The sequence below is a fragment of the Acanthochromis polyacanthus genome, chromosome 2 (genome assembly GCF_021347895.1).
Source record: "Acanthochromis polyacanthus isolate Apoly-LR-REF ecotype Palm Island chromosome 2, KAUST_Apoly_ChrSc, whole genome shotgun sequence".
NCBI classification, from domain to species: domain Eukaryota; kingdom Metazoa; phylum Chordata; class Actinopteri; family Pomacentridae; genus Acanthochromis; species Acanthochromis polyacanthus.
In genome coordinates this window covers 28,618,943-28,636,012 of record NC_067114.1, presented here as the reverse complement: position 1 = coordinate 28,636,012, position 17,070 = coordinate 28,618,943, and the positions used below count along the sequence as shown (strand labels likewise).

Here is a 17,070-nt window from a genome sequence, read left to right as displayed (position 1 = left end):
TGTGTGTGTGTGTGTGTGTGTGTGTGTGTGTGTGTGTGTGTGTGTGTGTGTGTGTGTGTGTGTTTGTCTGTTAACAGCATCACTCAAAAAGTCATGGACGGATTTTCACCAAATTTTTACAGGATGTCCGGAAGAGCAAGAGTAAGAATCGATTAGATTTTGGAGGTGATCCGAATCACCTCCAAAATCTAATCGATTCTTACTCGGACGTCCTGTAAAAATTTGGTGAAAACCCGTCCATGATTTTTTGAGTGATGCTGTTAACAGACAAACAGACACACACACACACACACACACACACACACACACACACACACACACACACACACACACACACACAGACGGACAAACTCCGGTGATTACATAACCTCCTGGCAGAGGTAACTATGACGTTTTTTGTCCATTTTCGAACTCTCTGGTGTCATTCCCTCCATCAGTCTTTAATCCTCTGTGGAGTTCAGAGACTTGCAGTCCAGATGGCAGCCACTGTGAAGGTCAGATCAGGGTGTTAAATGTGAACGGACTTCTGACAGTCACAGGCAAGGAGTTGTGAATGGGATTCACTAAAAACAGACAAAATGGAATGATGTCATGAGAACTGATCTGACAATTAAAGATTTGAAAGCAAATAAAAAACACACATTGGTACTTTCTATGTATTTACCTCTTTATTTCCTTCTTTATGCAGTAATTTTTATAATCAGTAGTGGGGTCTGCCATTATCAAACTGGATGGAAATTGTCTAACTATGCACAGAAGATTGACAAGAGACAATGCAACATATGATGAGGCATCACTGTGTCGTCGTTTCTCTTAGACATTGAGGGTGTGCAGATGTTGAAGAAAACGTCCATTGATAGTGAGTTGCTTAATAATAATAATTTTCCATATGATAAGCAACACATCAGATACTACAACTGCTTGTCATTTTAATCAACGGATATCTTCCTCACTACTGTCTAAAGTTACTGCTAATGCAAATCAAACAAACGCTACTGCTGCCACTTCACATTAAAAGCATGTATATGGTGAAACACAGGGTGGCTTTTACTGTGGAAATTAAGTGGATAAAGTGTTTGTCAGTAAGGTTGGTGCCGATAGTGAACATTCATCAACACTTGATCTTTAAAACATTTGTTTCAAAGCAGATTAATATAATGCCATGAAATCAGGTTGCAGTTATCACCATTAACTACAGCAGAAACTAGTAGTAGCATCCACACTTACAGTACACTTAAATGCCTACAGGGGAAAAGCCTCATTTGGTTAAAAATCAATCATTGCCACTCACCTGACCCTCTTAGAATCAGCTGATCTTATTCGTACTATAACTTTTGTATATCAAACAAAGCAAAATTGTACCTTCATATTATAAATATTCTCCAAGTTACAGGCCCTCAAAGTGCTTATGTGTTGGTCAAAATGTAGCCCTTTTTAAATAGAGACATTAGAAAAGCATTTTTGAAAAAGAAGGAATCTGGGCTTACAAATGCAATTGGCACCATAATGTGGGTAAAAGTAAGACTTTTCATTTGCTATAGTTGTTTTGGCCAACCGTATTTCCCACATGTTGATTTGCATGTTGAAAGTGTACCCAAAATACATTTTTCGAAGGTAAATTATCAGAAACAAACACCCAGAGTGGCACTGGTGCAGTTTTGCTGTTGAAACTATGGATATATCCCATGATATTGATGCTCAAAGTTAATTTTAGAAAGAATCCTGTTGAGCAAAAACTAGATTTTGGCTTTAGATTGTGACACCTTGAGCAGATCCATTGTGTCCATCTCATGCATTTATGTTGGAAAAAGTCATGTCAATTAAAACATGCTATACTTTGTTGTGTTCATTTTGCCCTCTACCTTTACAAGCCTTTCAGGGCCCGCTGCCGAGAAGCATCCAGGCATCATGATGCTGCCACCACCGTGCTTCACAGTGGGGATGTTTGTGATGATGTGGAGTTTTTGGTCTTTGCTGTGTGCTTCCAGGCTTGTAAACGAGGAAAATATCCACAGTATGAAGGTAAAATTTAGCAATTCTTCGTTAGATAAACTGAAGTTATTTTAAATTTAAAAACTGGCCAACTGTGAGAGGGTCAGATGGGAACTGGAAGGACCCGGAACATAATTTGTCCATTTAAGGAATCAACCATTTGCATCTTGAACCATATGCTGTAAGCTTTCTTGTCTTTGGTTAGTTCAGCCTTCAGTCTCCATACTGTTAAAGTCTCCTCCTGTTATTCAAACTCTCAGGATGGAGGACTCTGAGTTTGTGTCTGAGACTCAGTGTCCCAGTTCTTCCCATGGTTCCTCTTCCTGTTCCTCTCCGCCATCACCACGGCGGCCACCACGGTGACCACCACGGTCACGGTGATGACCAGAACGGTGGCGGTCTCAGCGATGCAGAGCTGGCTGTCCACCCAGACCAGAGAAGCTCCAGTCAGCTGAGGAGGGCTCTGGCACGTCACATTGCGGTAGTCGTCGATGTGGAGGTGCCGAACGTGAAGGATCTTACTGAAGACACGATGCAGATCACAGTCACAACTCCACGGGTTGCCTGGAGGGGTAAGAAGAAAGATTAATGTGTCGATAAAAGATGCATGTTGGGCAGAGTGTTGAGTCAAAAAGTGGTAGAGCTTAACAAGCATCTGCAGTAACTGAAACTGCAGCAGGGCAATCATTTTAAGAACACTTAACATGCAAATATTCTACTTTTAAACCTATATCATTGATGGCAGTTATACAAACAAAAACTTTATGTATCAAATGTACTGTTAAGAAAAAATAAAGATGAAGAAATCCTCAGAAATCTCCGAAAAATCATTAGTCCAAGGTGCCCAAATCCGCAAGACTTTGAACAAACAAATATCATAAAGTCTTAAAAAATATTTTAACTGTTTGAATTCATCATGTTTTATTTATTCAAAATAAATGTTAGATTTTATTCTATGCAAAGTTTATTTTTCAGCTTGAAATTCCAAAGCAATTAGATGTAGTTTTAACGAGGTTAAATTCATGGATTATGCAAAAAAGAAATTATTAGTAGTAAGTATTAATGGTTAGGTATTTTGTTTTCTATTTAAACAAAAATGAGAAAATTGGCCAATTAATATCCAAAATCAAATGGAAATGTCAAATATTCAAAGCAGAAAAAAATGACTACGGTACACAAAATTTAAAACAAGCTAGCTTTGTTGTTGTTGTTTTTTACCTAAAAACTTGTTTTTTAGTGTTAACTATCACTGGAAAAATAGAAGATGAGCCAATTTTCTTGTTTTTCCCCCATTATGGTTTAAAATAGAAAAACATTCGAACTGACCTGAAAGCTGGATGTGTGTTGCTGTCGTATGGAGGCTGATGAAGGTCTTAAACTTTAGGTGTTGAAGGTTGTTTCCCTCCAGAATGAGAACCACCAAACTGTAGAGAGGAGCCAGAGCATCAGGGTCTATCTGAGAGATGTTGTTGTTGCTCAGTTGGAGCACCTGGACGGACACACAGACAGGTAAACTTCAGACAGACAACTTCATATAAAGGCATTTCCTCACTAATCAGAAATGGGGTGCCACAGGGCTCCATCCTTGGTCCACTTCTTTTAATACTCAGTATAAATATGATTATTATTTGTTGTTCTTACTACTTGCTTCTTGGATGGATAATCATTATGTGTCCAGAAACTTTGGTCTTAGCTACCTTTTCAATGGAATCACCTGCAAACCACCCCCAAAGAGAGTCTTATCGGATTTCATTTTTAAAAAAAAATGCATTAATTGATTTTTTTTTTAAACAAGCTCCATTTATGTACCTCTAGTCCAGGCAGCATATCCAGGCTGCCCTGCTGCAGCACAGTTAGCCTGTTGTTCTGCAGATAGAGCTGTCTGAGCCTGGAGAGGCCCCTGAGGACCCCTGGACCGATAGACGTCAGCTGGTTATTACTAAGGTCCAACTTCTCCAAGTTGTCCAGATATTCAAAGCTGAGGGGAGGGAAGACATTCATAGGGAGAGATAATTAGACAGACAGGTATAAGTACAATGTGATGAACGTAGTGTCATCTACAAATATTACATTTCCTCAGCCCTTTACATCCTGGATGTCCCTAAACTGAACCAGTTTCTGTTATTAAAATGCAACCAGCCAGCATTTTTTTAAAGATGTTTTAGTTTATTTTTTCTCACATCTGATTTTGTTGAAGGGGCTGCACAGTGGACAGTGGTTAGCACTTCGCCTTGCAGCAAGAAGATCCCCGGTTCAAATCCCGGACTGGGCTTGGGATCTTTCTGCATGGAGTTTGCATGTTCTCCCTGTCCATGCGTGGGTTTTCTCCGGGCACTCCGGCTTCCTCCCACAGTCCAAAAATATGCTGAGGTTAATTGGTTACTCTAAATTGCCCGTAGCCGTGAATGTGAGTGTGATTGTGTGTCTGTATATGTGACCCTGCGACAGACTGGTGACCTGTCCAGGGTGTCCCCTGCCTTCACCTGAGTCAGCTGGGATAGACTCCAGCACCCTCCGTGACCCTAATGAGGATAAAGTGGTGTATAGAGGATGGATGGATGGATGATTTTGTTGAGATGTGGAAGAGATCAATAAATTCTTGACTCATTGTTAGAAGATTTTTTTTCTCTCAAATTAACAGTCTTGATTTGGTTAAAAATGTCAAATCTCACACTGGCCTGGTGATCAGATAGGAACAGTGGCTGTTTTTCAGAAATCTTCCAAGTGTCTTCGTGGAGCTGAAGCTTGTTCTATGTGTGGAGATGTTCTTTTTCTTTTTTAGCCTCAAGTCAAAATGAAGTTAATTTAAGTTAATGACACGAAAAGAAGAGGTTATGAAATGTTTCTTAGAATATTCAACCCTCTGTCCATTATCTATACACTGCTTAATACTCATTAGAGTCATGGGGGGCTGGAGTCTATCCCAGCTGACTGAGGGTGAAAGCAGGAGACACCTGGACAGGTCAACATAGAGACAAACAATCACACTCGCATTCACAGCTACAGAAAATTTAGAATCACCGTTTAACCTCAGTATGTTTTTGGACTATGGAAGGAAGCTGGAGAACCTGGAGAAATCCCACACATGTACAGGGAGAAGAAGCCCCATGCTTCTAGCTGTGAGGCGACAGTGCTAACTACCAAGCCTCTTTTAGAATATCTAATAAACAAAATCCCATCAGGCCTTGTTCTAAGAAGTTGGAATGGGATGATTTGGCCAACAGATGGTCAGGTACCTGAATCCAGATATATAATGCAGTTTGTTGTGCTCCAGTCGCAGCTCTTTAAGAGCAGACAGACTCGTTGAAAAGTCCACAGGTAGAGTTGTTAACTTGTTCCAACTGAGAATCATCTTCTCCAGGAAGGACAAAGAGAAAAAAGCCTATGGAGAAGGAGAAAAACATATCTTACAATTCAGCTTATTTCTTCTTTTATAATGAGAGTCACTGCTACTAAAACTTTCCTCTTCCGCACTTCTAGTGACGCGTCAATAATCAGCATCAGACGACAGCTCGGCAGATTTCTTCCCACTTTTCCACTTCAGTTTCTTCTTTTTGCAGCTTTCATCTGTTCTCTTTTCTTACTCTTTGAAAAAGATTTTTTTTAAAGCTGCTCCAACTACTTTGTTATTAACAGCTGGCATTAAAGCTGGTTCTTATTCATGGGATAATAGTTCAGCTTAAAGTGACATTTTAGCTGCATTCAGCAGTTCAACAGCTTACCCAATGTCAGTGCAGATTTGTAGTGGCTGTTTTTACTTTAATTTTTTCAGCTCGGATGACTGAAGTGCTTTAATCTGCTTCAGACTGTTCATCCTCTCTTACTCTTTTGTACCTTTTAAAGTCTTCAGCTGTTTTCAGTGACAGACACCTGAGGTCCATGTAGTGCTCTGCAGTTCTTCAGTTCAAACCACCAAATTAATTAAACGAAATCTGGGTTAGAAACTTTCATTAACCCTTTTTTATTTCAGAAAAGAGTAATTGTCATTGGTCATGTTTGAGTTGTTGCTTCAGAGTTAGATAGGCAAAACAATAAACAACAGTATTGTAATTTTCCTTTTCTGTGCTTGTGGTTAAAGTGTATCATTAGTACCGAGGAAGTCTAAAGCCACCTATGAACCCAGTAGTGCAAGTACTTTATGTTTTATATAGAAGTACATCTGACCATGCAATTGTCAATTACGCTGTTAAACAGAAAAAATAAGACAAAAATTGGATACTATCACATTCAAAAACAGTAAAAAAAAAAAATAAAAAAAAATCCGTGACAGTTCAGCTGCTTCTCATTTTGCACTTTAAATCAGAGTACAACTGCTGAGGGGGTAAGAAGCAGAATGGGCTAACCCACAAAAAATCTGAGTTTTATATCATTTCTGTAAAATTTCAAGGTCTAGATTTTAGTGGCAAAGTGGTCTAACCCACAATCCAAATACAGCCTCACAGTGGCGCTTCGAGTGTTAGATCATTCTGGAAAACTACAGGAAAGGGGTCAGACCACTCCGCTTCAAATACTTCAAACACCCTTTCTGTGTCTCAGTTTGGCTTCAAGAGTTCCTCCACCTTTACATTGTTTGTTCCTACCTGTGGTTCAAGTTCTTCTATCTGGTTGTTGGTCAGCACCAGCACCCGCAGGGACCACAGGCCGACGAAGGCCCGGGTGCCGATCACACTCAGATTGTTTCCGCCCAGTTCCAGCAGCCAGGTGCCGTGAGGGAGGCTTCGAGGAACATGTCTGAACCCTCGGTCACGACAGTCCACCAGCTCTGCGTGCTCATAGCAAAGACACTGATGAGGACACGACCGTGAGCCCTCGACTGACGGAAGGAGGGACTGAGGGGAATAAATGGCAAGAAGGAGGAAGACAAGAGTCGGAGGAAGGAGACTCATGTTTCCCTGGACACCAGCAGGAGGAACAGGAGGTTCGTTCAGAGGAGTTGAAGAGCAGAAAGTCCAGTGAAGCTTGGTAGTTTAGCTCTGCTGTTCTCTGCACCGAGCTCTGTAGTCCACTTCAACACAACTGGAAACAAAAAGCAAAGTGTTTGATTACATTTAAAGTCAACATTAATGTCTGCTAAGGCAGTCTTACGGAAGGTTTGGTGGAAATATTGAATGTTGCCTTAATTACTTTTTCTTTTGGAAGCAAAACAAACTAAACATGATGTTGCCAAATTACACCGTAATATTTACTCTGTTTTTGCTGTCCTGATGGGAACGTCTGGCGCTTTAGCTGCTAAGAGCACCACTGTGTTCATCAGCTAATGGCAAACTGTACAGATTATCACAGCAGTTTAATTGAAAGCAGCTGCCTGTGGAGTTAGTAAGCCTGAAAACCAACACAGTTCTGCAGTTACGGCTTTACAGCACAGAGCCTTTTAGATCCATTTGCAATCAAGAAGTTTCTAGAACTTGATTTAAAACTCCCTCGTCAAAGTTGTCCCAGTGCTCTTGCCACATGTGGAACGGTCTCAGGATGAAGAACCACTCACAGGTTAAGTTTGTAATGTCGTGTCGTAGTTTTCAGATGTCTGTGATGTGCAGGAGAAGGAGAAACATCCGTGACACTGACTTTCTTTATAAGTTTTTTATTAAAAGAAAGAACAGCATTAATACAGACAGAAGATACCTGGAAGGAGCCTCCTCGAACAATGGGCTAGTGATCAGTTTTCTACCCTTCTGGTAAGGATATGAGGTCAACATCTGAGACTTTGGTGAAAACAGAATGCACCCCTAAATCAACATCAGACGACTGTGGTAAAAACAGGAACCCCTAAATCAACATAGCATTGGGTTTCTCTTCAAGGACAACAGGTGTCACTCTCTGATATAGGTCCATGCATGGAACCCTAACATAACGTATGACTTCCCTTCAATGGCAGGCCCCATGTCGCTTTACAATCTCCCAGACAGAAACCACGTTAACATAAACATCTCAGGTCAGAGACCACCTGCTTACATAGGCAAAAAGGAAATGCATGTAGCTGGTCAGATATTACAGTCACCACAAACCTCAGCTTTTGCAGAGAGCAATAAAATTCTGCTGATGCAAACTTGTTGAGGCCCCACAGCTATAACCCAGAGACCAAACAATCTGAAGTGAAAGAACCTCCAAAACTAGAGAAGACACAAGAGGACCAAGAGCATTGGTTGTTATTTTGGCTCAATCTTCACAGTGTTGTTCATGAATTCATCCTCAAAGTGTGAACAGTGGATCGAATAAACTTTGATTTTTAGGACATATTAGAGTTTTAAAAATATTACTGAGAGGATTTTCAGTATTTCTTTTTTTGACTCCCTAAATTATAAAACAATTTGAACAGTTAGAAAAATAGCAATACCAATGAAATACACATTTTTATTTAATTGGAAAATTGCGATTATTGGAAAACACTGTCCAGGTAATATGTTTAAACTAATAGGTATCACCATGGAACAGCTCCAGCTGATTATTTACATTAAGACAATTATTTTGTAATATTGCAAATTTGATGAAATCGTATGTTTAAATGTGCAAACGAGGAATTGTCTCATCATTTTGCATGAAGTGAAGGAAAATAAACATCTCTATGTGTATTTGGAATGTTTTTTCTTCCACATTTCACTGAAACAAGACAACAACAACATTACAAAATCAAAAGTACATGAAAATACGTTTTTGCCTCGAGCGTCTCACAATAACTGAAAATCCTCATATGATATTATCTTATGAACAATTTAATAAATAAGCTTCTTAGCTCCAGTAGCTCAAAAATACACCCTCAAGTCCAGTGACCTTGAATGACTCCAGCAAAAGAAGCATTAATTCCTTACCTGTCCTCGTCAGAATAACTTTCCACTTTTGCTCATTTTCAAACATCCGGTTTCCTTAAAGTCGGTTTTTATTTCACCTAGACTGGCCCCAGAAGCAAGCGTGACGTTTGCAAATGCAGGCATTAAAACAATAGCCGCTTAAATTTCCACCATTATACAACCGACCTATTTTTAACCTTTAGCATAAGTGTTTCTAATGCTGATTTTTCCTCTGCTGTGTCCTCCATTTACCATCTTAATGTAATTATATAATAACAATGGAGAGGATTAAACTCAGGGAGCCTGTCGGGTGACGTTGTTTTGTTTTAATATCAGAAAAACAGCGTGCAGTTCCTAATGTGTAGGATAGAGCATTTTCTACACTCATACAACGAGATGAAAAGAAAAACGGTCAAATTAAATGGTCCTTCAAACTATTTAAAGGCCAGGAAAACTATTCAAACACTGGCTTAGGTGATGTTTAATTTAAAAAAGTTGCTTTGATGACGATCTCATGCCCTTCACTCACCCCTCCTGCTGACGAAGAACCCGGACACCTCCATGCTGTTTGTTAAACTTCCACTTCTCTTCTGACTCGGCTGGATGACGGTGAGATGGTGACAGGTCAGCAGATGACGGACAGAGAGGGAGGACCAAAGACAAAGTGATGCTGCAGATGATGAATGCAGTCAGCTGTGTAAGTAATCCTCTAATCCTCTCCAATCACCAAATGCTTCCTCTCATCCACTGGACTCTGTTCTGCAGCTCATCTGATGTTTTCAGCGCGTTTCCGTCTGTCTCCCTCCCTCTCATTTCCTCTTAATACCACCAGGAAGCCTTGGCGTCCCTCCATCCGTCTGTTTCACTTACTCTGATATTATATAAAGGCTGTTAACGTTCATATGTGTGCGTTTTTCAGATGTATACAATGAGGGGCAGACACAGTAAACTAAGCAGAACCATATTCCCACCCAGATTCACAAAATGATTAATGTGAGCATCAGTAGTCTTCTATAAAAAGCTGAATTTACGGCTGGGAAAATCACATATTTACTGTTGGACCCAAGCAACAACCTCTGCTACTAAAAAAATGAAGTATACACAGAAGCATCAAAAACTGCAGTTCCTGAAATGGCCACTTGAGGCTCCAGAAGAAAGTCAGTCCTCACTGACCTCCATGTTAAAATCGACAACTTCTCAGCAGAATTTAACATGTTTACAGCCTGGTACAAGAAGCAGTTTGGTCTCTGCAGCCAATTTCTCCATCCATGATAACTCTGCAGGCAGTGAATTTTTGTTGAATTCACCTGTTTAAATTGTATTAAGGTTTAAAGTTAAGTATTATTACGGGTGTGCAGCTATGAGTGGCAGCTGGGCGCCACTATATGACAGTCCATGTACACTTTTTAACACAATGTAGCATTAGAACACAGGAGTGATGGTTGCTGGAAATGTTCCCCTGTACCCCTATGGAGATATTCCATTAAAAATCAGCTGTTTCCAGCTAGAATAGTCATTTACCACATTAACAATGTCTACACTGGATTTATCATTCATTTAATGCTATCTTCATTTTAAAAAAAATGCTTTTCCTTGAAAAATAATTTCTAAGTGATCCCAAATTTTTCAACAAAAATTATGGAATCACCAGTCTGTGAGGATGTTCATTCAGTTGTTTAATTAAAAAAAGATTACAGACATGCCACAAAACTAAAATCATTTAAAGTGGCAACTTTCTGGCTTTAAGAAACACTAAAAGAAATAAAGAAAAAAATATGATTCCATAATTTTTTCCCTCTGCTTGATCAAAAAAAGCAATTGCTATTGTCTACCATATATTTTTTTTCTGATTCATGAAGCCGTACGGGAATAATGGACACTTTAGAGCCAGACCAAAGACCTTTAGCATAAAAAACAAAATAAAAACTTCAGGAGGCTCAAATCTCTCCACATGGAGGACATCTAAAATATCAGTTCAGCAGTAACATGTTGCTTTCGCCATAACATCTGCGGACATTCTGGAGACTGTATTAATCAGAAAGAACAAGCTCTGGAGGACGCTAAATCCTCCACAGCCTGACAGCCAAGACTCTTCCAACTGCAGAGACTGAATTTGTGCCCACATTTAGATCCACATCTCCACAGCGCCTTTCTCATTACACTTTTCTTTTCTCCACATGTATGTGAGCTGGCGTGCAGAATGCCACTGGATGATGTGGCTGCATGTAAAATATATCACTGAAATACAAATCTGCTATCCAGTAATGCCTTAGAAAGCTTTAATTTGGGCAACATTTAAACACCATATCATCAAGAATCCTGTTGTGCCTCCAAAATGTTAAAACTGGGGGATACTGAGGCAAAAAATGTAGGAGATTTTGGAGTGTTAGTGGAAGTAAAGTTACTTCATGGTCGCAAATGTGAGCAGTTAGTTATTAGTTTGTTTGGAAAACTTAAAAAAAAATAGCCATCAGGATTGGGAAAATGTCACTTCACAAAGATAGAAATGGATACAGGAAGAGGGGGAGCAAGAAAGTCAGTTCTTTTTCTTTGCTTTTTATGGATCTTAGTGTCTCCTCTCTGAGAATCTGAGTTTCATCCATCAATCGGTTGCCAGCTTAAAATCAGTGGACACACAGCATTAACCAGCAGTAATATATTTGCTTAAATGCATAAAAAAGAAGCCTGGTGAATAATGAGATGAGAATAAGATAAATTTGTTCGACTCTAAAACTGTCAATGTGAAAAAAAACTGACCCCCATTGGCGGGATTGCAAACTTCTTGATAAATCTGTTTTGCCCTGTTTACAGCCGCTTTAATCTGGATCAAACGGTCACAACATGCAAACACAGAGAACTTAATGTCCTACTAATGGCCCTGGAAAAACTGTGTCTTTATGAAATGCTTCTTGTAACCAAATTATTTTGTCCTAATAAGTGTTTAGAACCTAATGATGTCAGACATTTAGGTTGATCACAGGCAGTACAGTAGAGTTGTTGATGAATGTGTGTGTTATTTCTAATATCCTTGTTTAGAATATATATGATTTATGGACCAACTGAACCCACCTTTAGTTTTAAAATATAAAAAGGATCAATTAATGGAATAAAAATACATAAGTCATCTTTTGCAAAAGATAGCTCCCACAAGGATTAGACTTAGTGTTACTGAGTATTCTAAAAGTAATGTTTTGATTAAATTAAATAGTTTGGCCTGATATCAGTAAATAAATCAGCTGTGTCTTTTCCAATTATCGTATCTGCTATAATCTCTAAATTATAACCTCCATGAAGGAAATCAAGTCACTATATTTAATTAATAACAGTAACATTGCGAAAGCTGACTCTATGGCAAGTAGAAAACTGCATTATAAATGTATGTATATTTTAAACCGATATAAATAACTGGACTGGTTATAATATGGGGCACAGAGGAGATCAAATAATGCAAAGACATGAGGATGAATTCTCCAGCTTGAAGCACAGCATCGTACGTCTGCGTGATGACGTTGCTGAACTCAGCGGAAACATCAGAGTGCGGAAGTAGCAGTTGTTGTGGGCAGCACTCTGCATGGCGACTGCTTAGCAACGGAAGAAAAATGCTGGTTAAGACGACTCTGTGTTATTGTTATAATGCTCAGTAAACCGTGTGATGCTGCCGGAGCCCGAAAAAAAGACTTTTGGAGACGTTACTGACTGTCCTGCTAACAGCTAACAGCTAGCAGAAGAAGGTACATTGAAGACGTTTGACCACACAACTGCAGAAATAACCACGAGAATACTCATTCAGCCTTCTGTTATTAATACTTCTCACTCATATTACTGTAGCTTTACTAATAGTTTGCTGTCCATTCAGTCTTTAACCTGGTTTAACTAGTGAGCTACTTTTATGTACTAACGAGTTTAGTGTTGGCTAAACTTTGTACTGAACTCAACTAGTACCTGAACAGGTGAGTTACCGCCTTCATTCAAACCAGTAAGTCGCATGTATTCAGTTTAATAAACCTAAATGATGGAGCTACTTCTTACTACGTGTCCAGGAGCTAAAACCTCACTGTAAATAATATTAGTGGACCCGGGTTGCAACGCTACAGCTCCTCGTGTGAGCCTCAAATGCATCAAGTTTGAGTTTATTTTTTGGAGAGAGTGCCCAAAAACGTAGCAGCAGATACATGAGAAACTGTGAAATCAACACAAGTTACGTGTAATCTGAATAAAACCAAGCTCCTGTTTTTTTTAAATCAGTGATTTTTTTTTAAAAAAAGCATCTTTTAGAATTTCTCATCTTCATAATTGCTTTTTATTTTTCTAGTGTTGCAAGTTTTTCAAGGATCACCAGAATAAGCGAGTGACTTGAATCTAATGCTAACACACATATCTGTACAGTGACAGGTTCTTGTGTTTCTGCTGCAGTCATGGCGGAGGCCGGAGCTCATCTCACCTCCACCGCCGTCAACGAGCAGCCGTCCATCTTTGAAGTCCTGGCTCAGGAATCTCTGATGGAGGCGGTCCGACCGGCTCTGAAACATGCTGTTAAGGTGAATAAAATCAATAAATAAAATGTAGAACAGCCTATTTCTAAATCTGTGACTCTAATGATCTAACAGTTAATCCAGCAGCTCTAACAGTCTCTCTGCTGGTCATCCTCTCAGATTCTGGCTGAGTCCAACCCGTCTCGGTTTGGCTTCCTGTGGAGAAGCTTCGATGAGCTCTACCTGCTGCTGGACGTCCTCCTCCAGAACCACTTCCTGTCCAACTGCAGCGCCTCCTTCTCTGAAAACTTCTACGGCCTGAAAAGAGTTTCGGGCGGCCGCGGCCTTCCTGTTCGTCTGGGGCTGCACAGGAAGTCCCACTGGCGCTCTCTTCTTCTGCTGTGCTTTGTCCCGTACCTGCGGGCCAAGCTGGAGGCCACGTTGGCCCGGCAGAGAGACGAGGAGGACTTCTCCATCCGGCTGGCTCAGAGCAGGAGCCAGAGCCTGTACCGGGCGGCTGTAGCGGCGTATCCCTACGTCAGCTCTGCCTGGCAGGCCTGGATCTTCTGCCAGCAGCTGCTCTTTGTGTTCGGAGTCACCAAGACCCACAATCCTCTGCTGTGGCTGGCCAGGGTCCGACTGGCCAGACTGAACACTCAGGACATCAGAGACATAGAGCTGAAGAACAACAGCACTGGCAGCCCGGCGGATGGAAGGTACAACTCACAAACTCCACCTGTGTGACTGTTAGGGTGAATAGTTTGAACAAAGTGTCAGCAGAAACAGTTTCGGCAGCATTTCAGTGTTGTGTTTTTTTAGGAAGCATTCCTTCAGTCTGGTCTTATCATTGGATATCTGAGTCTAGAAATGATAATAATTAGTGCTGTGTACAAAGAGGCTCCAGTCAGGGTAAAAATGAAACAAAATATCCTGAAAATATCAGCAACGTCACAACATCCACCTGCGGTCATTTAAAGCTGGTGTTCTGGAGATTTTTAACTCCTCAGTGAAGTCCAGCTCCTGTGGAAAACTACGAGAGTCGTGTTTGTAACGTAAGGATTAGACTAATTCCTGGGTAGGTTTTCTGTGGGTCAGACGAAGAAGAATGCGGTTTGCCGATGAACTCACAAAGTGAGGATAACCTCCTTAAACAGGGTTCATTTTTGACAGTTTGGTCAATATTTGTGCAAAGGTTCTGTCACTGAAACAGGAAATGCTCATTTAAGATGCATTTTTACGTTACATTCTTTGCACAGAGTTACTTTTGTAATGATGAAAAGTTTCCCCCCTGTGGTAACTGTCTGTGATGATAAAGTGTGACAGACATTGTCAGCTCTTCACACCCATCTGGCTTCCGGTGCGCTTTCGAGTCCAGTACAAGGTCCTGTTGTTCGTGTTTATGGCCATAAACGGGCATGCCCCCCCCCCCCCCCCCCCCCCACACACACACACACACACACACACACACACACACACACACACACACACACACACACACACACACACACACATCTCAGAGCTGTTGGCAGTTTACCAACCTTCCAGGACTCTACGCTCGTCTAGCCACACCTCCTTGGTTGTCCCCAGGGCAAGATATAGAAAGTTTGGTGACCGCTCTTTTGCCGTTCTTGGCTCTAAGCTCTGGAACTCTCTTCTATTGCACTTACAGTCCATTTCTGAACTAAATGTTTTTAAATGTCGTCTGAAAACGCACTTGTTCCGTGTAGCGTTTGACGCTTAGCTCCTTTTAGAACCGTGTGTTTCTTAAAATGCTTTTACTTATTTATTTTATTTTACTCTGTTAAGCGCCTTGTGCTCCTTTTGGCAGTTGGAAGGCGCTTTATAAATAAAATTTGATTGATCTGGTCCTGTCTGGTTACAGGTGAAACATTTCACTAGCTACATTTACAATGTTCTCTAAACTTTAGGTTCAGGAGAGAAACAGAACCTAAAGTTTCGATCTTATCACACTGATATCGTTCAATATCAATACCAACGCTATCGATGTTATTGATGTTTGGATTGATCCACCCACCTCTAGTCAAAAGGTGCGATAAAAACCCTAACTCCAGCTTCCTGTCTTCGTTCTGTTCTCAGCTTCCTGCAGAGAAGCTGGTGGTTGATGTCTCAGGCAGCCAGAGGCGTGGCCGTCTCCCTGTCCTCCTCGCTGTCTCTGGGCGTCTTCTTCCTGCAGTTCCTGGAGTGGTGGTACTCGTCGGAAAACCAGAGCTCGGTGAAGACCCTCACCTCCCTTCCTGCCCCTCCGCCCCCGCTCCACCTGCAGCAGGAGGCCGACAGCAGGAACTGTCCTCTGTGCCGGAAGCTGCGCACCAACGCCACGGTTCTGTCCACCTCCGGCTTCGTCTTCTGTTACCGCTGCGTCTACACGTACGTCAAGTCCAACAGACGCTGCCCGGTCACCGGATATCCCACCGAACTGCAGCACCTCATCAAGATCTACTCACCAGAGAGTTAAAGCACGTGAAGCGTGTTCAACTTCTACAACAGCTGCCTTCTTTTTACTGGAGCTAAACCTGAAACACCGTGTCCTTTGATAAGCCCCAGTGTTTGCCTTTTTCTAAATAATGAGCTTTATCATTTTTTTGGAGTAATTACGTATTAATACGAGCTGATTGCAATATGAAATTATTTTTCAGTGAGTGTTAAATTGTATATTAATAAATTGAGGAATGAACAGTTTTCTCAGTGATCACAAAATATTATTACGACTATCAGACTGAACTATGAATCTGAGGTTTTGCAGGTCACCTTCCACCACATCGCAGAGGGAAATGTTGTGTTTTTTTACTTTTCTCTACATTTATCTGACAGCTTTAGTTTACAAATTATGATTTTGTTTTTGCACACAAAAAGATAAAGAACATAAAATCTGGAGTCAGTCTGGAGCTGAAACTATTAACTGATTGAGTAATTAATTAGTGATTTGGAACTATTATGATCAACCTTTTGTGCACTTGCGGTGGAATTTTTCACAAATTTTTACAAACTAAACAATCATCAGTTAGAAATAATTAGCAGGCACAAGAGAAGCTCCACCCAACTACAACAGTAAAATCCTGCTTCTAATTCATCGTTTTTAATCATCCAGTGATACGCAGCTGGAACAGTTTTTCTGCACTGTGAACTTTACTTTTGTGATATCTTCATTGCTGGACTTAAATTATTTGAATATTTGCTCCATCACTGCAAATTCTTGACAGTTATATAAATTATGATGATTAATTCAGTCTGTTTCTAAATTAATCCTTTGGTCTTTTATCCAGTAAATGGAAAGACCAGGTCAGAATATTCAGACGTCAGACAAAAAGTCCAAAACTACAATTGTTAAATGGCCCAAAATGGCGGGAAAAAGCAACTAATTTTAGCCTGTAAGAACCAGGGGCAGATCCAGACTAATTTTAGTTGGGGGTGCAGGGGGGGTTCAACAGATATTTTGGGGGGCCACTGAAAAGTTGTAAGAAAAAATGAAAGCTGCTCCCGACGTCTCGCTTTTACAAAGTACAGGGTGACACAAAAAAACGGGAACTTTTTAACAATCCAATAAAACCAAGAGTGATGGAAGAAAAATATTTTATTCATAGTAAATGAAACCTTAAAACATGCCATTTAAGTAACAATGACGGAATTTTCATTTTTTAAAAGTTACTTCCTGTAGATGGCGTCCTCCTGTACGAATGCATCCATCCATCCATCCATCCATCCATCCTCTATACACTGCTTTATCCTCACTAGGGTCATGGGGGGTGCTGGAGTCTATCCCAGCTGACTCGGGTGAAGGCAGGGTACACCCTGGACAGGTC

The 17,070-nt window shown here is 40.6% G+C and overlaps 2 protein-coding genes across 3 annotated transcripts; one reads left to right on the top strand and one right to left on the bottom strand.

Annotated features, from left to right (window-relative positions):
- Positions 1 to 646: 646 nt before the first annotated feature.
- Positions 647 to 9,547, bottom strand: si:ch211-237i5.4 (slit homolog 2 protein). Its single transcript, XM_051960722.1, has 6 exons — positions 9,307 to 9,547; positions 6,573 to 7,008; positions 5,229 to 5,374; positions 3,802 to 3,970; positions 3,319 to 3,481; positions 647 to 2,556 (listed from the first exon to the last, which is right to left on the bottom strand). The coding sequence occupies exons 2-6, from the start codon at positions 6,876 to 6,878 to the stop codon at positions 2,249 to 2,251; spliced, it is 1,092 nt and encodes a 363-aa protein (XP_051816682.1). The 5' UTR covers positions 6,879 to 7,008; positions 9,307 to 9,547; the 3' UTR covers positions 647 to 2,248.
- Positions 9,548 to 12,290: 2,743 nt separating this feature from the next.
- On the top strand, positions 12,291 to 15,949 carry pex12 (peroxisomal biogenesis factor 12). 2 transcript variants are annotated; one of them, XM_051960733.1, is made up of 4 exons: positions 12,291 to 12,508; positions 13,191 to 13,315; positions 13,430 to 13,965; positions 15,347 to 15,949. In XM_051960733.1, the coding sequence occupies exons 2-4, from the start codon at positions 13,193 to 13,195 to the stop codon at positions 15,723 to 15,725; spliced, it is 1,038 nt and encodes a 345-aa protein (XP_051816693.1). In that variant the 5' UTR covers positions 12,291 to 12,508; positions 13,191 to 13,192; the 3' UTR covers positions 15,726 to 15,949. The 2 variants fall into 2 exon arrangements, with proteins under 2 accessions (XP_051816693.1, XP_051816699.1); XM_051960739.1 differs by having other exon boundaries at positions 12,291 to 12,727.
- The last annotated feature ends 1,121 nt before the right edge of the window (positions 15,950 to 17,070 follow it).